Here is a 25,776-nt window from a genome sequence, read left to right on the forward strand (position 1 = left end):
AGGGTTAATGTTTCTCATTTGATGGAATAAAATGACAAAAAATCACATTAAAGTTTTTCAAAATAATGGATCAATGTGCCCCAGTAGTGGGGCACATTGATCCTTCATTTGGGGCACATTGAGCCATTCCAATTTAAGAGCAAATAAGGCATTTTTACTACACAGTATAAACTTCCAAAAGAGTTTCAAAAGTATCTCACAGTTCTTAAGAGTCAGCATCACTTCAACTTGTACTCATTAAGTGAACATGGAAATGTTACCATCTTAGAAGCACGAGCAGTTCCTCCGAAGCAGAGTGGTTTAGGCAACAATTTTACAATATCCTCAAAAGGAATCAAAGCTTCTGGTTCAGAAGAGGGAGTGAACTGGTCATTCACTTTGGACAGAACACGTTTTAGAAATTTTACAATGAAGTCCCCATATTCATCAGTTCTGGTAACTTCAGCAACATAATGGGAAATTGTAGTTTTTCCTAAAATCTTCACAATAACAAAGTTTCCCTCTTTCACATCAGTCTTGTTGAATTCTATATTTTCTTCTTCCTCTAGTTCATCTTTAGAAAAGGTTTCAAAATCAGTCGAGTCACTTTCAAGCAGCTGGTTCGCATTCAACTTTTCTTTCATAATTTTTGACACAGCCTTTCCTGCTTCAATGTCTCCATCACTTTCTGATGTCTCATATAAATTTATTAATTTAAACATTTGAAGAAGTGTAAACTAACAGAATATAACACAAAAACTAATAAACTATGAATGATATTTTCTATGGGGTACATTGAACCATGCTCAATGTACCCCATTCCCAATTGGATCAATGTGCCCCACATCACCATTTCAGACATAAATCTATTTTACGCAAAACAGGCTGGCAGCCATGACAAATATTTTAGTACATACTGCAGCTATGTTAACTATGATCACATAAATGAAAACGTATTTCAGCTACCTTTACAAATTTTAGAGCAACATGGTTCACAATACATATAAATTTTTTTACTAAAGCTTACCTAATTTAACAAATCTGGATTTTTAAAAAAAACTTATTTGAAAACACAAACCCAAACACAATGACAATATGTAGTATCACTGTTGTTGTTGTTGTGTTGCCACAAACTTTGTATAAAAGATAAAGTACGGTTTTAAAATGGAAAGGATCAATGTGCCCCATGGCTCAACGCGCCCCACTTTCCCCTACTGTTTCTATTTACAGCATTTCTGTGCTGCTTAATTCTAGCTGGTGCACATAAAAATAATCTGTAGAAAATAAGACATTTTTTTAATGCATAATAAAACCAAACACATCAAACAGAGCCTATGCATTTTTCACCTGAGGCCCTGCTCCACACACTGCCTTTGAGGAAGATGTAGACTGTAGAGGATGCTGGATATGGAATAACTGATTGGTTCAAAATTGGGAAAGGAGTATGACAAGGCTGTATATTGTCTCCCTGCCTATTCAACTTATATGCAGAATTCATCATGCGAAAGGCTGGGCTGGATGAATCCCAAACCGGAATTAAGATTGCTGGAAAAAATATCAACAACCTCAGATATGCTGACGATACAACCTTGATGGCAGAAAGTGAGGAGGGATTAAAGAACCTTTTAATGAGGGTGAAAGAGGAGAGCGCAAAATATGGTCTGAAGCTCAACATCAAAATAAACTAAGACCATGGCCACTGGTCCCATCACCTCCTGGCAAATAGAAGGGGAACAAATGGAGGCAGTGAGAGATTTCACTTTCTTTGGTTCCATGATCACTGCAGATGGTGACAGCAGTCACGAAATTAGAAGACGCCTGCTTCTTGGGAGAAAAGCAATGACAAACCTAGATAGCATCTTAAAAAGCAAAGACATCACCTTGCCGACAAAGGTCCGTATAGTTAAAGCTATGGTTTTCCCAGTAGTAATGTACGGAAGTGAGAGCTGGACCATAAAGAAGGCTGATCGTCGAAGAATTGATGCTTTTGAATTATGGTGCTGGAGGAGACTCTTGAGAGTCCCATGGACTGCAAGATCAAACCTATCCATTCTTAAAGAAATCAGCCCTGAGTGCTCACTAGAAGGATAGATCCTGAAGCTGAGGCTCCAGTACTTTGGCCACCTCATGAGAAGAGAAGACTCCCTAGAAAAGACCCTGATGTTGGGAAAGATGGAGGGCACAAGGAGAAGGGGACGACAGAGGATGAGATGGTTGGACAGTGTTCTTGAAGCTACTAACATGAGTTTGGCCAAACTGCAAGAGGCAGTGAAGGATAGGCGTGCTCTGGTCCATGGGGTCACGAAGAGTCGGACACGACTGAACAACTGAACAACAACAACAGAGGATGCTGGTAGGGAAAGAGACCTTTTCAGTGGTGGCTCCCCATTTATGGAATACTGTCCCCAGGGGGAGGCATGCATGGTGCAATCACTATCTGCCTTTAGGTACCAGGTAAAAAACATTTTTATTTATGCAGTCATTTGGTGTGGGAATACACTTCGTGGATCCGTTAAGATCCGCGGTTATTTGTTTATATTAATGGTTATTACTTTTCGTATCCTTCCATTTAAAAGTGGAAGTGGAAGTAAGAATCAGTGGGCATTTTGCCACTGGGATTACTCTGCCTAAAATTGTAGTTCCAGAGGTTTTCAAAGTTATCAATGCTCGTTTAATCTGCTTCCCGCCTTTTTGGAGGGCAGCAACAGCGTTCCTATTGGTAAATATATTGGTTATGATGTCACACTTGGTTATCAATAAAAGGCTGAGGCTCCCCGCTTAGGCAGGTCAGTTCGTTCTTTTACTTTGGGGTTTAGTTCAGTCAAGTTTAGTTTAAGGGTTTTAGGGCTGAGGGTTGGATGGGTTGGAAGCGCGTGCAGGTGGTAGTTAGGGTCTAGATCGTGGAAGACTTGGTGGTGAAGGTTAGATAGCCCTTAGACCTAGCATAGGTTTAGATCGCGGAAGATTTGGCAGTATAGTTTTATTTAGTTTAGCATTGCGGAAGATTTGGCGGTGCAGGGACTGAGAGTTTAGGGAAAGATTAGCGTAGGGCTAGGAACAGCAAAGCGTAAAGAGCCTATGCGGGTCAGCCAAGGCCATAAAAGAAACATCGGTGTCTGTCTTTATTGGGGAAAAGGTTTTTTTATTTAATTTTGAAAAACGTCAGGGGTTTCACCTTAGTGCTTTAACTTTGCCCTTAGTTTAATTGCTTTTACGTTGGTAACAGTACAGGAGGTCGCAAGTAACTTCAAGTTAGTTCGAGGCATCCATTTATTTTTGAGGCATCCATTCATTTTCGAGGCATCCATTCATTTCCGAGGCATCATCATTTCCGACTTACTCACGCAACTTCAGGCTTGGCCGGCGCCCGTGCCAATACGCACGTGGAACGCTGGCCGCATTTCCCCAGCAACTGGTATCCCGTGTGTGGGTGGCCTAGACTCACACACGGGAAGCTCCAGCACCGAATCCCCGCAACTGGTGCCCCGTGTGAGGCGAAGCGTGTTGGAATCGCTTCTACGGAGGCTCCGGTGAGAGGCAACATTTCGGAAGTGGTCCGGAAGCAGAAATTGAGGTGAGGCATAACAGCCCGGTTCACCCAGGACTTCGCCGTAGTTAGCGAGTCCACCGCTTGCCCAGACCAAGCTGTTGGTCAATTTTGCGCGCGGAATTTTTTGTTCACCCCAAGGGGTCCCCGGGTAAAGCGGCAAGGGTTTTGGTAGAAGCCTACGGGCGGGTAAAGGAATCTTCCCGGTAAAGCCTACGGGTGGGAAGGGAGCCTACGGGCAGGGCAGAATCTCCCAGGTAAAAGCCTACGGGCAGGGAGGAAGTTTTAATAAGCCTACGGGCGCAAGCAAAAAACCTACGGGTTAAGTAAAAAAGTTTTTTCGGTTAAAAAACCTACGGGTTGAAAAGTAAAGCCTACGGGTCACCTACGGGTGGGAAAAGTAAAGCCTACGGGTGGGTAAAAATGGGCTCCTCACTCTCATCTGCTCAATTTAAGTTTTGTGAAGACTTGTTGTACCTCCTGAAAAAGAATGGTCACCCTGTCTCTGAGTCAGAGATAGAGCAGTTAGTAAAAACTATTGGTGAAGTTTGCCCCTGGGTCCCTAAAGAGGGAACGAAAGATTTAGCTTCATGGGAAAGGATTGGAGGGGAATTTATGGCCAGTCCGAGGGTCGGAATTCCTGTTCAGCTAGTTTGGAGCAAAGTAAGAACCTGTCTTCAGCCGGCCCCCGTGCCAATACGCACGTGGAACGCTGGCCACATTTCCCCAGCAACTGGTATCCCGTGTGTGGGTGGCCTAGACTCACACACGGGAAGCTCCAGCACCGAATCCCCGCAATTTGGATCTTAATTTTCTGCTTATCTTTTTGTTGTTGATGGATGAGATGTAATCATAGTTGTCAAGTTTTGAATTTGAAAACAAGGGATCACATGGAGTAACACACGACTGGAAAGGTTTGCAGTTCCACAACATAGGTCTGCACTGCCTTGAAATAAAAAGAAGTGAACAAAAGAAGGCTCACTAGGGGGGCATTGCTAAAAAAAATGTCAACTTTGTAACCAGAGGTTCAACTGAATAGAATCTGAATCATGTGCACCACAAGGCCTATGCAGCCTCAACTTAAGGTGGCTCCCGGCCTGGCTATTTACAGGCCCCAGCTGACTGCACAACCTGGCCTTTTGAAAGGCCATATAGACAGATACCTTTAGCTTCTGCACCCCTCCTTTGCACACCTGTCAACACAACCACATAGGCATTTTCCACAACAGCTCCGCAGCACAAATCCCTTCTGCAGGCAGGACCCGTGCACAAGAAATGTGCTCCACTCTCCACAGCGGACCCATGCTCCCTCGCCCTCTCGAATTTCCCCCCCTGCAAGCTGCATCTGTGGATCGAACACGGCACCTAAATATTTCCATTCTGCACAACGCGCAGCATTTGCATGACCCCATCCTGACACCACCACAAACGGAGGGATAATTACCACACACAGCTTGATGGGCACAAGAGAAGGAGGGAATGAAGGGGGACAATTCTCTGTTGTGAAATGCTTTTTAATGCTCTTCTTAGCCTGTTTATAGAGCTGTGTATCCCTATATTCACATATATATTTGTGTATTATTGCTCCTACAAGCCTCTGTGAAGAAAAACAGTTTTGAATTGGCATAAGCAGGAAAAGAGGCCTCTTGCAGCGCAATCTGCCACATGTCTCAAGGTTGAAGATAAGGCGAATGCACGCTGTCTGAAGGGACAAGGCAGCTTAAGTCTTATGAGTCAAAAATAGCCTGAATACCCAGTCTGCAAGACAAGAAAGGGGGAGAGGTTTCTTTCCGGAGTGTATTTCCCAATATATTAAGCTTCATATTTTAAGTATCCAGCTAGATATTCCATTGAAGTTTGTTAGGGTATTTTCATAATGTTAGTAGGCTCATTGCTATTATTGCGATATTGCTTTTATGCTTTTGTATTCCCTACCTGATGCAATAAGTTTCTTGTTAGTTAATTGAAGTCATGCTTTCTTACTTTCTTGCTGATTAGTAAGCACAGGTGCAAATAAATAGATCTGAGTGTTGAACCTTGAACAAACAGTAGTGGATCTTTGTGCTCAAAAGCCAGAGTTCTATGTTGCCAACCTGTAGGAGGCTTGCCAGGAAACCCCTTCACATTCTCAGACAGGAGGGTGGGCTCCGAATGGAGGCTGATAGTTTCGATTTCCCAGAAAACACGTGAATTCTTGTAAAACATGTGATCTAATTATGAATTAAGTTTCGAATTCCTATAAGCATGTATAAAAGAATGTGCACACCAGTTTCTATGTGTGCAGTTTGGCGAATTATTGCCCTGCACCTTTTGCTTTGCATATGCGATCCAAAATAAACCTGTTGTATCCTGCATAGTGTTTGCCTCTTTGTGTTCATGTTCCTGCACTCAAGAGCCCAGAATGGCCAGGTCATCCTCTTATATACCTGCTGGGATTGACAAGTCACCTGACCCTCACCTGAATCTCATCACACATCAGGCCTGGGGAAATAATTAGCATCACACATCATGTGCCAGGAAGTTGCCAAACCAATTAACCAACCAGAAGGATTGCTGTTAATAGCACCAGTTTTCCTATAACTTGATATTGCTGGATAGTTTTGATCAACTGCCAAAGCATTTTTAGTTTGCTTTCTGTTGCCACACTGGAATGTTTCTTTATTAGTGCCACTTTTTTGTAGGATTCCTGGCAAATGAAGGAAAACAACTTTTCTGCCTGTATACATTGATAATATAATTTTGGTTAATGAGGACAAACAAGATTGTCCAGAAACAAGATTGGGTGCAGGCCATGCTGTAGTGTAGTGCTTATGCAACTGTGAATAAAAGGTGGCTGGGCTCATTGTCTCAGGGTTTGGGGGGAAGAGGTGACAAAACTGATTTCCAGTAACTGCCCCCCCCCTTATTTCCATAACATGTCCTTGAGTCTGTACTCTGAATGGACTGGGCCTGAGCAGGCCAGGTCGTCCTGTTTTATACTGCTGGGAATAGCACCAATAGCTGCTCAGATTGACAAGTCACATGACCCTCACCTGACTCCCATAGCTCTTCAGCAGCTGCCTCTGATGAATTATCAATTCACTCTTGGGGAAAACAATTAGCACCACACATCATGTGCCTGGAAGTTGCCAAACCAATTATCCAGCCAAAAGGATGGCTTTTAACAGCACCAGATTTCTGCCTGTATACATTGATAATATAATTTTGGCTACTAAGGACAAACAAGACTGTACAAAAACAAGATTGGGTGCAGGCCATTCTGTAGTGTAGTGCTTATGCAACTGTGAATAAAAGGTGGCTGGGCTCATTGTCTGAGGGTTTGGGGTCAAGAGGTGACAAAACTGATTTCCAATAAGTGCCTCCCCTATTTCCATAACATTTCCTTGAGTCTGGACTCTGAATGGTGACATCGGGGACCTAGAAGGTGCAGGGCTTGTCAGTCCAACCCCTACACAGTCTCAGTCCAACCCCTACACAGTCTCAGTCCAACCCCTACACAGTCTCAAAAAACATTTTCTTTTCTAGTTCCTGAACCAATGGCCTTGAGTCTGTACTCTGAATGGTGACATCGGGGACCTAGAAGGTGCAGGGCTTGTCAGTCCAACCCCTACACAGTCTCAGTCCAACCCCTACACAGTCTCAAAAAAACATTTTCTTTTCTAGTTCCTGAACCAATGGCTTTGAGTCTGTACTCTGAATGGTGACATCGGGGACCTAGAAGGTGCAGGGCTTGTCAGTCCAACCCCTACACAGTCTCAGTCCAACCCCTACACAGTCTCAAAAAACATTTTCTTTTCTAGTTCCTGAACCAATGGCTTTGAGTCTGTACTCTGAATGGTGACATCGGGGACCTAGAAGGTGCAGGGCTTGTCAGTCCAACCCCTACACAGTCTCAGTCCAACCCCTACACAGTCTCAAAAAACATTTTCTTTTCTAGTTCCTGAACCAATGGCCTTGAGTCTGTACTCTGAATGGTGACATCGGGGACCTAGAAGGTGCAGGGCTTGTCAGTCCAACCCCTACACAGTCTCAGTCCAACCCCTACACAGTCTCAAAAAAACATTTTCTTTTCTAGTTCCTGAACCAATGGCTTTGAGTCTGTACTCTGAATGGTGACATCGGGGACCTAGAAGGTGCAGGGCTTGTCAGTCCAACCCCTACACAGTCTCAGTCCAACCCCTACACAGTCTCAAAAAAACATTTTATTTTCTAGTTCCTGAACCAATGGCCTTGAGTCTGTACTCTGAATGGACTTATTGGCCTGAGCAGGCCATTGGCCTGAGCAGGCCATTGGCCTGTTTTATACTGCTGGGAATGAGCAGTCATCTGACCCTCACCAATAGCTGCTCGGATTGACAAGTCACATGACCCTCACCTGACTCCCATAGCTCTTCAGCAGCTGCCTCTGATGAATCATCAATTCACTCTTGGGGAAAACAATTAGCACCACACATCATGTGCCTGGAAGTTGCCAAACCAATTATCCAGCCAAAAGGATGGCTTTTAACAGCACCAGATTTCTGCCTGTATACATTGATAATATAATTTTGGCTACTAAGGACAAACAAGACTGTACAAAAACAAGATTGGGTGCAGGCCATTCTGTAGTGTAGTGCTTATGCAACTGTGAATAAAAGGTGGCTGGGCTCATTGTCTGAGGGTTTGGGGGCAAGAGGTGACAAAACTGATTTCCAATAAGTGCCCCCCCTATTTCCATAACATTTCCTTGAGTCTGGACTCTGAATGGTGACATCGGGGACCTAGAACAGTGTTTTTCAACCACTGTTCTGCGGCACACTAGTGTGCCGCGAGATGTTGCCTGGTGTGCCGTGGGAAAAATTGTGTTTATTTGATTCCTATTCAAGAGAATTACTTTATATAGTCAATATAGGCACAGAGTTAAATTTTTTAACATTTTCTAATGGTGGTGTGCCTCGTGATTTTTTTCATAAAACAAGTGTGCCCTTGCCCAAAAAAGGTTGAAAAACACTGACCTAGAAGGTGCAAGGCTTGTCAGTCCAACCCCTACACAGTCTCAAAAAAACATTTTCTTTTCTAGTTCCTGAAACAATGGCCTTGAGTCTGTACTCTGAATGGACTTATTGGCCAGGTCGTCCTGTTTTATACTGCTGGGAATGAGCAGTCATCTGACCCTCACCAATAGCTGCTCGGATTGACAAGTCACATGACCCTCACCTGACTCCCATAGCTCTTCAGCAGCTGCCTCTGATGAATCATCAATTCACTCTTGGGGAAAACAATTAGCACCACACATCATGTGCCTGGAAGTTGCCAAACCAATTATCCAGCCAAAAGGATGGCTTTTAACAGCACCAGATTTCTGCCTGTATACATTGATAATATAATTTTGGCTACTAAGGACAAACAAGACTGTACAAAAACAAGATTGGGTGCAGGCCATTCTGTAGTGTAGTGCTTATGCAACTGTGAATAAAAGGTGGCTGGGCTCATTGTCTGAGGGTTTGGGGGCAAGAGGTGACAAAACTGATTTCCAATAAGTGCCCCCCCTATTTCCATAACATTTCCTTGAGTCTGTACTCTGAATGGTGACATCGGGGACCTAGAAGGTGCAGGGCTTGTCAGTCCAACCCCTACACAGTCTCAGTCCAACCCCTACACAGTCTCAAAAAAACATTTTCTTTTCTAGTTCCTGAACCAATGGCCTTGAGTCTGTACTCTGAATGGACTGGGCCTGAGCAGTCCATTGGCCGCCCTGTTTTATACTTGCTGGGATTGAGAAGTCATCTGACCCTCACCAATAGCTGCTCGGATTGACAGGTCACATGACCCTCACCTGACTCCCATAGCTCTTCAGTAGCTGCCTCTGATGAATTATCAATTAACTCTTGGGGAAATAATTAACATCACACATCATGTGCCTGGAAGTTGCCAAACCAATTAACCAACCAAAAGGATTGCTTTTAATAGCACCAGATTTCTGCCTGTATACATTGATAATATAATTTTGGCTACTGAGGACAAACAAGATTGTACAAAAACAAGATTGGGTGCAGGCCATTCTGTAGTGTAGTGCTTATGCAACTGTGAATAAAAGGTGGCTGGGCTCATTGTCTCAGGGTTTGGGGGGAAGAGGTGACAAAACTGATTTCCAATAAGTGCCCCCCCCTTTATTTCCATAACATGTCCTTGAGTCTGTACTCTGAATGGTGACATCGGGGACCTAGAAGGTGCAGGGCTTGTCAGTCCAACCCCTACACAGTCTCAGCCCAACCCCTACACAGTCTCAAAATAACATTTTCTTTTCTAGTTCCTGAACCAATGACTCTGGTTTCTCTTCAGATCATATAAATCTTTCACCTTTTACTAAAGATTTCCGTGGAGAGCAACATTTATGAGTAGGTGCTTATAGGTAAGTGCTTATAATATAATAGATTAAGTTACCTCTCATTCATACTGTTGACAAAAAATTTAAAAAGCATTTATACAACTTCAGTGCTTAGATGATTACTGCTTCAAGAGAAGAGGATGGTGAGGAAGCAGGGCTTCTTTTGGCGCCAAAGCAGCCACCAGCAGGTCCGGAAGTCACCAGATGTCACTCAGTCTATAACCTCTCCTCCACCCCTTTTTGGAACACCCTTTTTGACCACCACCACAGACCATGTTTCTGTCCTCAAAATAGCTTCACTGATTTGTCTTGGAGATTTCAATGGGGCAGTTTCCACTTTGATGGACAGATCACAAAGGACAAAAATTACAAATGAGGGGAAACTGCCCAAAACTTTCTTTCAGATGGTTGACAATTTGGATTTAATTGACACATGGAGATTAAAGAATCCAACAGAAACTGAAGCAACTTATTTTTCAGAACCACAGTAGTCGTGGTCGACGCTTGATTACATCTGGATTTCTAGAGAACTGGCACCAAAAATACAGAAGGCAGTAATTTGCCCCAAGACATGTTCAGACCACAATGCTGTACAATTGGATTTAAAAATTCTCTCCAAGGATTCTTTTAGATGGAGAATGGACGATGCATTGTTGAGAGATACCAAGCTTGTTGAAGAAGCGGCAAAGAAGATGAGAGATTATTTTCAGATAAATTTGAACTCAGAAGTGGAGAAAAGAACTGTTTGGGACGCAAGTAAGGCGGTGATGAGAGGGTTCCTCATAAGGGAAAAAGCCAAAAAGAAAAAGCAACAAAATCTAGAAAAGGAAAGACTATTGGACCAAATAAAAGAAAAAGTGAAGAAATTAAGAGGGCACCCGAAAAACCAACATACTCAGAAAGAAATAAAGATCTTGCAGTCCCAATATGCAAAGATTTTAAATCAAGAAATTGAATGGAAAATTAAATTGATGAAGCAAAGAACTTTTGATTCGGCAAATAAATGTGGGAGAATGTTGGCTTGGCAGCTAAAGAAGAGACAGAAATTGAATACCATCACCAATTTAAAGGTTAAGGACAAGGATGTGGAGAATCCGGAGGAGATTAGGAAATATTTTCAAAAAATTTATAAACAATTGTATAAAGAAGAGAAAGTAGAGGAGAAAGATATTGAGCAATTATTGGAGAAAAATGGTTTGCACAGAGTCCCAGAAGAGAAAGTAACAATACTCAACCACCCAATTTCAACTCAAGAATTGGAAGACGCAATCAATAACATGCAGATAGGGAAGGCCCCAGGACCAGGTGGACTGACTGCAAAATACTATAAATCTTTGAAAGATTGGCTGATTCAGCCGTTGAAGGATGTATGCAATGGACTGCTGGAGGGAGGCAGGGCACCAGACTCATGGAAGGAAGCATATATTACACTGATTTTGAAACCAGATTCTGATAAAACATCTATGAAGAATTACCGACCAATTTCGCTTCTGAATGTGGATTATAAAATTTTTGCAAATGTCATGGCCATGAGATTAAAAAGAGTGCTGAAGGACTATATCCACAAAGATCAAGCAGTTTTTTTACCTGGAAGACACATAAACAGTAACACAAGGATTATTGTGGATATATTGGAAAGGCTGGAAAAGAAGATAAATACAGACGCTGCACTGATGTTCATTGATGCAGAGAAGGCCTTTGACAATATTTCTTGGATTTTTATGAAGAAAAATTTAGAAAAGATGGGGGTCGGTCAAAGATTTCTGAATGGCATTAATGCTATTTACACAGAACAAAAAGCAAAAATCATTATAAACAGTGTAATATCAGAAGAAATTAGGATTGAAAAAGGAACGAGACAAGGGTGCCCTATCTCCCCACTACTTTTCATTACGGTCCTGGAGGTCCTTTTGAATATGATCAGATCTGATAAGCAGATAAAAGGAATAAGGGTGGGAGAGAAGGAATATAAATTGAGAGCCTTTGCCGATGATTTGGTGTTATCCCTACAGGAACCAGAAAGCAGTCTTCCCAAAGCATTAGAGACAATTGATATGTTCGGACAAGTAGCAGGATTTAAACTGAATAAAGCCAAAACTAAAGTACTGATAAAAAATATGACACCATTGCAGATACAGAAATTGCAAGACCACACTGGATTGAACTTTGTCAAAAAGGTAAAATATCTAGGGGTGAATTTGACTTCAAAGAATATAAACCTGTTCAAGGACAATTATGAAAAACTGTGGAATGAGGTTAAAAGAGACCTAGAGACATGGACTAGGTTAAAGTTATCCTTGATGGGCAGAATAGCGGCCATAAAGATGAATGTATTACCAAAGATGTTGTTTTTATTCCAAGGGATACCGATTATAGACAAGTTGGATTGTTTTAGAAGATGGCAAAAGGACTTATCCAAATTTATCTGGCAGGGGAAGAAACCCAGAATAAAATATAAGATTTTGACAGACTCTAAGGAGAGAGGTGGATTCTCCCTGCCAGACTTAAGGATTTACTTTGAAGCTGCAGCCTTTTGCTGGCTAAAGGACTGGTTTAAGTTAGAAAACACGGATGTATTGGACTTGGAAGGACATGATAATGTATTTGGCTGGCACGCATATCTTTGGTATGATAAGGTTAAGGCCCACAAGGCTTTTAAAAACCGCATAATTAGGAATGCCTTGTATCAGGTTTCGACTCGAAATAAAGACTTATTGGAGAGAAAGACCCCTAGATGGATATCTCCAGTGGAGGCCAAGGACTATAAGAGGCCCAACATGTCTGCAAAATGGCTAAAGTATGCTGACATACTGCAACAAGAAGGTCAAAGTTTTAAGTTGAAAAGTTATGAACAACTTAAAGAGGACGTTGCTGACTGGTTGCAGTACTACCAAATAAATGAAGTTTTTAAGTTAGACAGGAAAATTGGCTTTCAAGTAGAGAAATCTAAGTTGGAAACAGAACTAATAGAACCGAACTCTAAAAACCTCTCCAGAATGTACAATCTGTTGCTAGAGTGGCATACAAAAGATGAAATGGTTAAATCTGTAATGATTGACTGGGCAAAAGATGTGGGCCATAATATCATGTTAGAGGACTGGGAGAAGCTGTGGAGGGAAGGTATCAAATTTACTGCATGCAATGTCCTAAGAGAGAATATTATGAAAATGGTATATAGATGGTATTTAGCGCCAGTTAAATTAGCCAAGATGTATCATGGATTGAGTAATGAATGTTGGAAATGTAAGAATGTGGAAGGTACCTTCTATCACATGTGGTGGACGTGCCCAAAGGTTAAGGACTTCTGGGAGAAAATTTATAATGAACTTAAAAAAGTGTTGAAAAACACTTTTTATAAGAAACCAGAGTCCTTCCTGTTGGGCATAACTAACTATGAGATACCCAGAAAAGACAGAGTGTTTTTTATGTATGCCACAACAGCTGCTAGAATTTTGATTGCTAAAAATTGGAAAGGTGAAGAACTCCCAACAGTAGAAGATTGGCAGATGAAGTTAATTGACTACATGGAACTCGCAGAACTGGATTTATTTTGAGGCGGCGGCCTTTTGCTGGCTGAAGGATTGGTTTAAATTAGATAATACTGATGTATTAGACTTGGAAGGTTTTGATAATGTGTTTGGATGGCATGCTTATCTTTGGTATGACAAGGTAAAGGCCCACAAGGCGTTTAAGAACCACATAGTTAGAAAAGCCCTTTATCAGGTTTGGATGAGAAACAAAGATTTGTTGGAAAGAAAGACTCCTAGGTGGATATCACCTGTTGAGGCAAAGGCGTATAAGAGACCTAATATGTCTGCAAGATGGCCAAGATATGCAGATATACTGCAGCGGGAAGGTGGAACTTTCAAGTTGAAAAGCAATGACCAAATGAAAGAGGAGGTCACCGATTGGCTGCAGTATCATCAAATCCATGAAATTTTTAGATTAGATAAAAGAATTGGTTTTCAAACAGAAAAATCAAAGCTAGAAACAGAGTTGATTGAACCGAACTCTAAAAACCTTTCCAGGATGTATAACTTGTTGCTAGAGTGGCATACAAAAGATGAATTGGTTAAATCTACGATGATAGATTGGGCAAAAGACGTTGGGCATAATATCATGATGGATGACTGGGAGAAGTTGTGGAAGGAAGGTATTAAATTCACTGCTTGTAATGTATTAAGAGAAAATATTATGAAAATGATATATAGATGGTATTTGACACCAGTGAAGTTAGCCAAGATGTATCATGCTACAAGTAATATGTGTTGGAAATGCAAAGATGTAAAAGGTACCTTTTATCATATGTGGTGGACATGCCCAAGGGTTAAGGCTTTCTGGGAGAAGATTTATAATGAAATTAAAAAAGTAATGAAAATTACTTTTGGTAAGAAACCAGAGGCCTTCCTTTTGAGCATGTATAACCATGAGATACCCAGTCAGGATAGAGTGTTTTTTATGTATGCCACAACAGCTGCTAGAATTCTACTCGCAAGAAACTGGAAAGGTGAGGAGATTCCGACAGTCAAAGAATGGCAGATGAAATTAATGGAATTTATGGAACTCGCTGAACTGACCGCGAGACTCCGAGACCAGAGGGAGGAGAAGGTGCAACAGAATTGGAAGAAATTTAAGGACTATTTAAAAAATCGTGAAAAGTTAGATATCTGAAGCAGAATCTGTTTGTTTATATGGCTTTAGCTAGTTGATGTTAGAGAAAAATAATACATAAGAAGTAATGTTATGAATGCTGTAAAATGTTTAGAAATATCTAAGGATATATTGTTTAAGTGATGATTTATAAATGGTAAGTGAGTATCTTTATGATTATTAAGAATAGTGGTAAATGTTAAGAAATTAGTTACAAAGTTACCAAAGTATATTGATATTGAATGCAGCTGAGAGCACGGGGGAAGTCCCCTTTAAAGAAGAGAGGAACTAGAATTTAACAATGAATTATATGTTTTGGTTTGGGTATGTATGGGTTTTATCTTCGTTATTTCTATATTGTTTAATGTGCTTATGTTTTCTTTTTTTCTTGTTTTATTCTTTGTTAATTATTTTTGTTTAAGTGTTTAAGTGTTGGATTTATGTGTTGTTTAATGCAGAAAATAATAAAATCTGTTAAATAAAAAAAAAGGAACTCGCAGAACTGACCGCGAGACTCCGAGACCAGAGGGAGGAGAAGGTGCAAGAAGATTGGAAGAAATTTAACGACTATTTGAAACAACGTGAAAAGTTGGACATTTGAAGTGAAGTCAGTGAATATAATAGGTGATAGCTTTACAATGTTAGGTTAAAATAGTATATAAGAAATTAAGATTTTGTTTTTTATATTAGAAGTTATGGTTAGGAATAAGTTGATAGAGATAAGATAAGATGTTATTTGAAGATTAAGAATAATGGTGAATGATTGTTAAAATAGTTACAAAGTTACTAAAGTAAATTAGAATTGAACGCAGAAGAGAGAACGGAGGAAGTCCCCCAAACAAGATTTGAAATAAGATTATAATAAGTAGATTGGTGTGTTCCTGTGTTTTTGTAGGTGTGGGGATTCTTTTGCTGACGCCTCCCATGTGCAAGACGAAAATGGCCTCACACGGGGCGCCAGTTACAGGGATAGGCAGCCTGCGGGCGGGACGGGCGGTAATTCCGGAGCCTGCTCACACCGCGCCGTGGACAAAGAAAACCGCTGGCTGCAACCTGAAGGTTTTGAGTTCTGTGAGTTCGTGAAGGTTGCCTCGTTGATGATTGCGAGCGTCTGTCTGGTCCAAAAAACTCCGAGGAGCAAAATAAGGCTAAAGGTGGCCAAAACTAAACGGCCAAATGAAAGACTTTGAAAGTAAAATTGAAATAAAACTACGAAGACTGCAGTCTGGAGGGAAACGGCTTTAGCTGCCCTGCGTGGATGGTTTCACTTTCGCTTTGCCTAGGCTTGCCACGCAACGTTCTTCTCACTGGGCTTTTCCGCGCGTTCTCCACACACCCAAGCAGGGAGCGGCAGCTTTTATTGAATGAACAACCAACGTCATAATCGATACATGAAGCAATCACAACTCTGTTGCTGCCCTAATTTGGGCGGGAAGCAGATTAACTGACCGTTGACCACTTTAAAGTTTGGAGCCACTAAAACCTCGTGGAGGGATCCCAGCAGCAAATCGCCTGCCGGATCCTGTTATTACCTTTCCTTTGCAGACGGAAGGATACAGTAAAATTAAGCATAATTAATTAGAAATAAACACAAACGGCCACAGGTGCAAGCGCACCTGCGAGGTATATTCCCACATGTAGGGTGAGAGGTATGTATTAGTTTTTTATTTGATTGTTATTTGTATTTTGTGCTGTGTTTGTTTTTATATGTAGAATGTATGTCTTTTATTTGTTGTTTTATGTGGAAATACCAATAATTTTTTTTTAAAAAAAAAAGCTTCACTGCCACACTGAAGCATCTCTGCTGGTGGACCTGCATGGAGAGGGAGATGCAGAGAATCCAACAGCTCCTCAAACACCCTTTCCAGGAGCTAAAGATTGCTCTCTCATAAGCTCTAGATTTCCCCCCAATATTTTAACTCTTGTTCCGTTCTCTTACCCAATTGCCATAGGGGAAAAAAAGCTGGGTTGTGTACATAAAAATGTTGTTATTTACATCCATGAATAAGCATGCTACTCTGCTACATTGAAAGGAATTAATGCTTAGCAAATAAATGTCACAGTTGCCAAGATTCTGGACTTCCTTCTCTGGATCTGCAGTAATGAGATACTGAAGAACTCTTTGGAAGAAAAGAAGAATCAATCTTCTTTAAACTACAGATAAGCAGAATCAATTATTAAATAGTAATACCATAGCAGGCAATTGATCAAATATTGTTAAATACTAAATATATTTACATATCACTTATCCTCATAATGAATTGATCGCATATCAACACAGTGCTTGTGGGGTATAATGACCGCATCATAGTTTCCAAGTCCATTCTGTGCCAGTGTGTGTGTCTGCTGAAAACATGTGTGGGAAGATGCTTAACAGGTTCTCAGTATGAGGCATAATGGTTCATATTTTGTCTTTTGTTCCAAATGACGTTAGTGCTTTCTGTAGATGCTGAACATTTCCACAATTTAAGCTGGGTCTAAGGTTTTGAACTGCAAATTGATGAAGTTGCTAAGTGGTTTGGCTAAAGCCTCTCGAGCTCTAAGTGCCATCTCTGTAAGATGTTCATTTGTCTAGCTGTCCCCAGTAAGAGCAACGATCAATAGGGTCTTGTGGCTTGGCAAGTCTATCTCTGGCTTCTCCCAACAAAGAACAGAGCACAGCCGCAGTGTGCTCTTGAAGGTAGCCTCAGAATGTCTTCCTCGTTTATTCCGACATTTTCTCAGGATGCACATGTTCATGATAGCAGAGAAGGAAAAACTGGGACATGGAGTTGAATATTTCAAGACTCTTCCTGGAATGTTGCTGGCATGCCATTTCCCCTCCCCATTGCCCACTACCTTAGCATTTCAGAGTCCAAGGATTCGGAAGGCATCTCGCAAGTCATCAACCTCATAAAGGGGCTGTGAAAGAAAGAAGAGAATGGTCAGATTTGCAGGAGGCACAAGAAGAAGGACAACAAAAGGTTAGAGGTAAAGCTGATGAGAAATGAAGAAAAGATGAGGGCAGGAAAAGATGGAGGCTTGTGATCCTGAAAAATCAAGTTAAAGGAAGCAGAGAAGGCAGGTGAGAAAAACAAGGGCAGCAAGGAAGGAGGGGAAAGAGGTACAAGAAAAGGGGTAGAAAACCTCGCTCCAGGGTGCAGAGGGAAATACTTCTCACCAAAAGGATACGGCGGAGCCTCCTGGTTAGACGCACAGAATTTTCATGAAGCCCTTCCCAAGCTTTGAAGGTCTTCTTGCGGTTCTCTACAAAGGTGTTCCAGCAGTAAAAGTAATCTGACAAAAGAGAGACGTGATGTTCATCTTCCATTGCTCGACTTCCCCTCCAGCTCTTTTGCCACCTCCTAAACCCATCCCTCCACCCTGTTTCACCTTTGAAGGTCATGATGGCAATCTGAGCTCCTGCCCGGTGGAGGCGACGCAGCCCCTCAGGTTCGGCATTCCGTTCCTCACAGAAGTACAAGCGGGCAGCAAAAATGCGCAGGGTTAGGTTAGGGTAGGCGTACAAGAAGTCGGCCACATGCCGGGCGCAGTCATAGCACGGACTCCATGAGGTGAACCAGGTGATCCGATAGCAGTGCCTTGGGTCCAGGTCCCAGGTGGCGATGTAACGCAGGAAGAGAACTTCAACATGGCAACCTGACTGAAGTAGCAACACAGAAGGATGTTGCACGGGGGGGGGGGGCAGGACCAAAATAATACCAATAAACAATGAATGGTCAAACAAAGCATTTGTGCTGAGGCACAAGAAGTGAAGGTGTGAGAGAACATAAGACAAGTCTGGAGGTTCCCTGTTTCCTGGAATGAGTTGGTTAGTCTGCAAATAAGTGCTTGGACTAGTTTGTACAATTAGTAGAATCAAACGTTTTCCCTCAAGGATACCATTTTGCCTGTGTATTTGAATGATACCTTCCAGAAACCCTGCCCAGAAACTGAAAAGTACAAAAGTAAAAAGCACATCACAGAGAAGATTAGGTGAGCTTTACGCATATAGTGTTACCTTGGTTTTCTAGCGTAATGCATTCCGGAAGACCGTTTGAGTTCTGAAACATTCAAAAACCGAGGCACAGACAGTCACAAAAACAAATTTGTTGCAAGAGAGCTCCTGAGATTAGCTGAACACAGATTGATTGCATGCGGAAGCCATGTGGCATGTTCGACTCCTGAGGCATGTTCGAAAACCAAAATGTTTGTCAACAAAGATGTTCGAAAACCAAGGTACCACTGTATAATAATAATAATAATAATAATAATAATAATAATAAAAAATTATACCCCACCCATCTGGCTGGGTTTCTGCCACTCTGGGCAGCTCCCAATATCATGATGATGATGATGATGATAATAAAGTGATAAAATATCAAACATTAAAACTTCCCTAAACAGGGCTGCCTTGTCAGACGTTCTGTATGTGTGTAAAATGAACACATGGGGAGCCAGTGAGGGTCAGTACACAAGCTCCACCCTGTTTGTACTCCAGCCTCAAGTCTGCATTTTACATGCAGGCACTTCTAAAGCACCCAGATTACCGTATTTTTCGCTCCATAGGGTGCACCTCGTTTTTAGAGGAGGAAACAAGAAAAAAAAATATTTTTCTGGTTTTCCTCCTCTAAAAGCCCTGGTTTTTTTGAGGATCAGCTAAAAGTTTTGCAGCTTTTTTTGCAAAGGGAAAAGCCCTGTTTTTTGAGGATCAGCTAAAAGTTTTACAGCTTTTTTTGCAAGGGGAAAAGCCCTGGATGTTTTTTTTTTCTTTGTTTTTTTTAGGATCAGCTAAAAGTTTTGCAGCTTTTTTGCAAAGCCCTGTTTTTCTGAGGATCAGCTAAAAGTTTTGCAGCTTTTTTTGCAAAGGGAAAAGCCCTGGTTTTTTTGAGGATCAGCTAAATGTTTTGTAGCTTTTTTTGCAAAGGGAAAAGCCCTGTGTTTTTTTTTAGGATCAGCTTAAAGTTTTGCAGCTTTTTTGCAAAGGGAGAAAAGCAAAGCTCCTTTTGCAAAGGGGAAAAAAGCAAAGAGGAAAAGCCCCATTTGTATGGGGTTTAACTCACATTTCTGCAGCTTCTGAAGGAAAGGGAGCCATTTCTACAGTTTGCAGACAGATAATCTAATCAGCCAGTCACATGTAGCTGGGGAAACAAACAACCTCCCTCTGCAGCACATTCAACAAAGGAGGGCGGAGCTGAAATAGAGCCTGGACTCCTATCTCTCTCCTGATCTCTTGCTGATCAGCTGCTGAGTGGGGTCCTTTCAACACCCCTTTTTCTCTTTGTAAAATAAAAAGCACTATCTGCTTTTGGCCCCTGGGCAATTCGGCTCCAGGGACCACCATTCGCTTCATAAGACACACAGATATTTCCCTTAATTTTTAGGAGGAAAAAAGTGCATCTTATGGAGGGAAAAATAAGGTACAATGTGAAGGGAGGGCAGTTGTGGGGAGCATGCAAGCAAGCCACTCTCCAGATCTGTCTCAAAGTGCATAGGTAAAGTTTTGCCATTTGGTTCTGCTATTTGTATTATCTGGCCATTAGATTAAGATATTTAGAAGGTATAGGGATGATTGAAGGGGAAATGGAAGAAAGGGTAGTGGAGGTGCTTGCTCTTAGGTGGGGGCAAATCCATACGTCTATTCAAATAGAATGCTGTATGGATTTCTGAGGGCCTTAGCTATAGATCTGGTATTCCAGGCATGTCCAACGGGTAGATCATGATCTACTGGTAGAACATGGGGTGTTCCTGGTAGATCCTGGCTGGTCTCTGGCCCCTCAGTGATCTCCTTACAAAAAAGCATACAACAACAACAACAACAACAACAACAACAACAACCCAACTTTGCCTTTCCTAAATAAAGCTCCACAACTTTGGCTTCCTACAAAAAGCTCAACAATTTTGGGTAGATCACTGCCAGTCTTTTTACGACAATGGGTAGATCACTGCCAGTTTTTTATACTGTGAGTAGATCGCAGTCTATTGGGAGTTGGACGTCCCTGAATGTATTCCATTAGTGGTGCCGTTGCTCTTTCCGTGTTATCAATTCCTATGTCACTCTAGTAATGTTGGAACTGAGATGCCATAACATGGTTGCTGCTAATTCCGCAATCACTCCTCTTGAAGGCTGGGCAACATTGGCATAGGAAGCAATCATATTGACAGGCCATCCAATGTGATCTCTCCAAATCCAGCAGTACTGAACGAGTGTGGGAATATGTAGAAATGGCAATTGCACCACTAGGAGAAATGATTCTAATCAGAGAGTGAAAAAAGATTGCTAAATGAATAAATAAATAAATAAATAAATGGATAAGATGCTGAGCATTCCAGTGCTCATTGGTGCAGAAGGATGTGTTTATGGATATGAGCTTCGCTCGTGTTTTGTACCCTATTGCGTTTTTTGTACCTTATTGCGCAGATATCCAAAGTCCAGGGAGCAGGATGTTGCACTGTTCCGCCGTTTGACCACATAGCAAAGGTACGTTTCGTGACGGCCTTTGGCCCAGCGCAAGTTCTTGAAGTTGTAGAGGAATTTCTTTTGTTTCAGAAGTACACTGTGGAGGGAAACAGACATTGAAGTCACATGTATTCAAGTATGAATGAGGACAGCTGTGATCTGAACAGAGAGCAACTTTAGTGGAGTCCATTGGTTCAGGAAAAATATATAGAGAGAATTCCTGGATGCCAGGATTCAAGTTTGGGGCAAGTTCTCTTTGGGAGAGAAGCCCAGCAAAGATTTAAAGTCACAAAATTGCAATGTAAAGCGTGGTAATGTAGGCTGTAAAACCTTAACGTGTGGCCTTTAAAAAGTTCCTTCCAAGGTTTCCCAGTTCTCCCAGCATAGGAAAAAGACCACACATTTGGTAAGTTACAAATGGTTTACATACAAATTCTTCAAAGGTCAGGTTCATGTGCCTTGGAAAAGTTGCACAGGCAGTAAAACCGAGCTTAGTTACAAAGTGGTAAAAATTCCTAGATTATTGGTATAGGAACTCAAGAGTGGCTTATGAAACCCATGCTGAAACCTCTTTGCATGCTGAGCTTCTCTGGTAGACTAAGGGTGAACCATCACTCCCCACTAAGTTTAAGAATAAGAATACATAAAATACCACTATGTCTACCACTGGCTTCTTTCTATATAATGTCTCTAAAGCAGGGTGGGAGCAAGTGTGCAAAGTACAGAGCAGGAGTGTGAACAACTGTGTTCACCAAAGCGAAACATTCACTCCCCCAAAGGCAATGCAAAACAGAAGCGAATGGGTTAAAAATAATCCCAGCGCACCATCACCTCCTTTCTCTGCACTCTCAGTATGGGCTCAGCCAGCTACTTTAGTTTCCATGCATGGATGATCTGAGGGTGGACTGAAACACAGGCTTTATAAGTTCGAGTGCTCATACAAGCACAATATAGTGACCCGATGCCAACAGAGAGGCTGAGTCCTATCTCACCTTCAAAGCAAGCTAGTTTTTACTGCAGCATTGCAAGCAACCTGGGCCATATTGGCAACTTCATAAGCACATGAAGCAGGAGATTATAGGTGCTTTCAGATGGTTTCAGTTCTATGGGAGAGAGTCAACATCATACTAAGGAGAATGTTCCGAAGACCTCCCCTCTTCCTGTGTCCCCAGGCCCGTGCATTGTTATGAGGGGTTTCCCAACACTCCAGAGGTGTTTAGGAGGGGCAGTTGTGAGCGAAGCCCTGTTACACTAGCAGAAGTGTTGGCTTCCATTACTGGAACTGGGTAAGCTAAGGTAAAAGGTAAGGGACCCCTAGACGGTTACGTCCAGTCAAAGGCAACTATGGGGTACGGCACTTATCTCACTTCAGGCTGAGGGAGCCGGTGCTTGAACGCAGACAGCTTTCTGGGTCATGTGGCCAGCATGACTAAACCGCTTCTGGTGCAACAGGACACCATGACAAGTGCTGTTTACCTTCCCGCCGCAGCGGTACCTATTTATCTACTTGCACTGGCGTGCTTTCGAACTTCTAGGTTGGTAGAAGCTGGGACAGAACAACCACCAACCTTCCAATTGGCATGCCCAAAAGGCTCAGTGGTTTAGACCACAGCACCACCTTGTCCACATTGGAACTGGGTAGTTGAATCTGGCCTTACATTCCCAGGGCTACAGTGGGAAGATGTCCTGCATATATGGAGCGACATGTTTGGGCCATAGGAAACAGCACCTGTGCTGATTTATATCCATTATTTGCTGCAGTTGTAATTTCCAGCAGATTATAGGCCAGGAGTGGGTAACCTTAGTTTTCTGTCAAGGGCCACATTTTCTTGGGAATAATCTGCCAGGTGTCACAGGCCCATGGTGGATGGGGCTCAAATCAAAAGTTGGAGGGACTTTGAAATATTTCAGGATTGCATACCTCCCCCCCCTCTTTGCTCTGTCCATTTCAGCTTCCCCTGCCTCATTTCTCCCCATCCATTTACACAGCTTAAAACCATTCACTTGCAGAAGGCTCCTCTTTGCACCCCTCCATCCATCTCAGCTCTGTCCATTTCCAGGGCTCATCCAGACTTCCATTGGTGCCATCACTTTCCTCCTGGAACCTCTGCTCCAGGCTAAAGCAGGCTAGAGTGCTCTGAGATAACAGCTAGTGTGCCATAAGAAACTCATTCACTGATGAAACATCCCTGTGGAACCAAAGCAGCTTCCCATAGAGGATAGAATCATAGAATCATAGAGTTGGAAGAGACCACAAGGGCCATCCAGTCCAACCCCCTGCCAAGCAGGAAACACCATCAAAGCATTCCTGACAGATGGCTGTCAAGCCTCTGCTTAAAGACCTCCAAAGAAGGAGACTCCACCACACTCCTTGGCAGCAAATTCCACTGCCGAACAGCTCTCACTGTCAGGAAGTTCTTCCTAATGTTTAGGTGGAATCTTCTTTCTTGTAGTTTGAATCCATTGCCCCGTGTCCGCTTCTCTGGAGCAGCAGAAAACAACCTTTCACCCTCCTCTATATGACATCCTTTTATATATTTGAACATGGCTATCATATCACCCCTTAACCTTCTCTTCTCCAGGCTAAACATACCCAGCTCCCTAAGCCGTTCCTCATAAGGCATTGTTTCCAGGCCTTTGACCATTTTGGTTGCCCTCTTCTGGACACGTTCCAGCTTGTCAGTATCCTTCTTGAACTGTGCTGCCCAGAACTGGACACAGTATTCCAGGTGAGGTCTGACCAGAGCAGAATATAGTGGTACTATTACCTCCCTTGATCTAGACGCTATACTCCTATTGATGCAGCCCAGAATTGCATTGTACTTTAATTCTGGCCTTGCCTCCTTCCAAACAACCTTCATTAGATTCAGGCACATCAAGCTTGCTACATCAAGTGTGATTGAATCATCTAGTCACTTATGATGCAAAGAAGAAAATACAGTAGCTGTCCTAAAAAGGGGCTTCCTGTTGTGTTTCTGTATGAGTCACTGTTCTGGGCTTGTTTCTTTGCACCAGAAGGCATGTGCAGAATATTTGCTCATGCAGAAACGCAGGGGGGTGGATTCCTTTGACGGACTCCTCTTCTAATCCTTACTTGTAAACACTCTAAGGGCGCATAATAATGTGCAGCATTTGAAATAGTGGGCCCCACTGTCAAAGCACACACCTTCCCCCCCCAAAAAAAACATACAATTTTCTCTTCAAGATGGAATTTCTGTGTATTTGCAACAGAGATTGGCTGTGCATAAGCTGCAATTTGTATGATCAAATGAACCAACCTTCATTCCTCTTCCCTAGGCAGATTGCCAACATTTTAAAGCATTGGCAAATGTACATTTAATTGAACAAATGTGCATAAAGAACTTTACAAATAAAAATGGCTGATAGTCCCCCTGAAGCATGGGGTTGGGGAGAGGTGGAAAGCTGATAGCTGAACATGTGGCAAACACATTGTGTACAGCAGAGAGGAAAAGCAGACTCCCACTTAAGAATAAGAAAAATTGCTGAGTGCAGTTTCTTTTTTAAATACGTGCACACCCATTGCATTTGTCGACCCATTATATCCTAAAAACAATTTGGATCTCTCAGTCTGGTAGTATGCAGAAGAACTTGGACTGCTTCCAAGTCCTAGTGTCCCTTTGAAAAAAATCTGGTCCAATCAGGATTAGTGGGAGAAGAGATTGAAGGGAGAGATCAAAGATTCTTCCTCTACGCCACCACAGCAGCGAGAATACTACTGGCACAAAATTGGAAAAATTAAAAGACCTACCAACGGTTGAGGATTGGAGAAGAAAATTATTAGAATATTCAGAATTAGCGAGATTAACGGGAAAAATAAGAAACCAAAGAGATCAAAAGTTTCAATCGGAATGGAGTAAATTTCTGGATTATATAAAAGATTGTAAAAATTTGTAAGCACTTACAGGTGTGACGAAATTCTTGCAGCATGACAAAAAAAATGTAAAGATAGATAATGACAATAGTAAGATGACGAAACGTGATAAATAAGGGAAAGCGAGGGAATGATGAAAAATTAGAAAACCAGAATAGAGAAGGAAGGAAGTCAGGAAACTCGGCGGAGTTTATGTCATATTGTAAAAATTATATTTGATGAATATGTATTTATTTTGTTTTGTTAATGGAAAGTAAAAATATATTTGCAAAAAAAAAAAAGAAAAATGAAAAAATCTGGCCCCAGAATAAGAAATAGCTATATGTGAAATAGCTTTTGAACTGGTGTAGCAGTTCAAAAGCGGATTGCATGTTAAAATGGGACTGGCTTTGGGAGGCGAGAGCTCCTTGCAACTATAATCCTGTCATGTCAGCACCAGCCTTTCTTGCATCATGGCAACCCTGTGAAGTAGGTTAGGGTGAAGAGATAACAAACTGCCCAAGTGCACCCTGTGAGTCTCATTGCCAAGAAAAGATTTGAACATGGGCTTCAACTCCCAAGCAATGCTCTTGCCACAGCACCCCACTGGCTCAATAGAAGTAGATTGCAACCTCTGAATTCCAGAGCAGAAACCAGGGGTGTGGCAGCAAGCGAGGTTAATAAGCACTTTCACACCCGTCTGAATCCAAGGGGCGAGACTCTTAAGCACATGCGTATTAGTCACTATAATAAATGGGGACTTGAAAGGGCTTATATTTGGCTGTCATGTGCCCCAAAGTTTCCACTCTTCTGGAAATGGGAGTTCACAAACTACTCCAAAGAGGGGATAGGGAAAGGCATGCCATGAGACATTTTCCCCCCAGATGAATCTCACAAAGTCTTCTAATTCTTTAATGAATTAT

The 25,776-nt window shown here is 42.0% G+C and overlaps 1 protein-coding gene and 1 non-coding gene across 2 annotated transcripts; one reads left to right on the plus strand and one right to left on the minus strand.

The window, feature by feature from the left end:
- Positions 1–9,827: 9,827 nt before the first annotated feature.
- Positions 9,828–9,942, plus strand: LOC117061331. Its single transcript, XR_004428067.1, has one exon. It is a non-coding gene; the product is annotated as a U5 spliceosomal RNA (small nuclear RNA).
- A 7,448-nt stretch (positions 9,943–17,390) lies between these two features.
- On the minus strand, positions 17,391–21,151 carry AICDA (activation induced cytidine deaminase). The gene is made up of 4 exons (XM_033173169.1): positions 20,932–21,151; positions 17,916–18,186; positions 17,704–17,819; positions 17,391–17,444 (listed from the first exon to the last, which is right to left on the minus strand). The coding sequence occupies exons 1-4, from the start codon at positions 21,097–21,099 to the stop codon at positions 17,391–17,393; spliced, it is 609 nt and encodes a 202-aa protein (XP_033029060.1). The 5' UTR covers positions 21,100–21,151.
- Positions 21,152–25,776: the final 4,625 nt, after the last annotated feature.

Source organism: Lacerta agilis, chromosome 16, assembly GCF_009819535.1.
Source record: "Lacerta agilis isolate rLacAgi1 chromosome 16, rLacAgi1.pri, whole genome shotgun sequence".
Classification (NCBI taxonomy): domain Eukaryota; kingdom Metazoa; phylum Chordata; class Lepidosauria; order Squamata; family Lacertidae; genus Lacerta; species Lacerta agilis.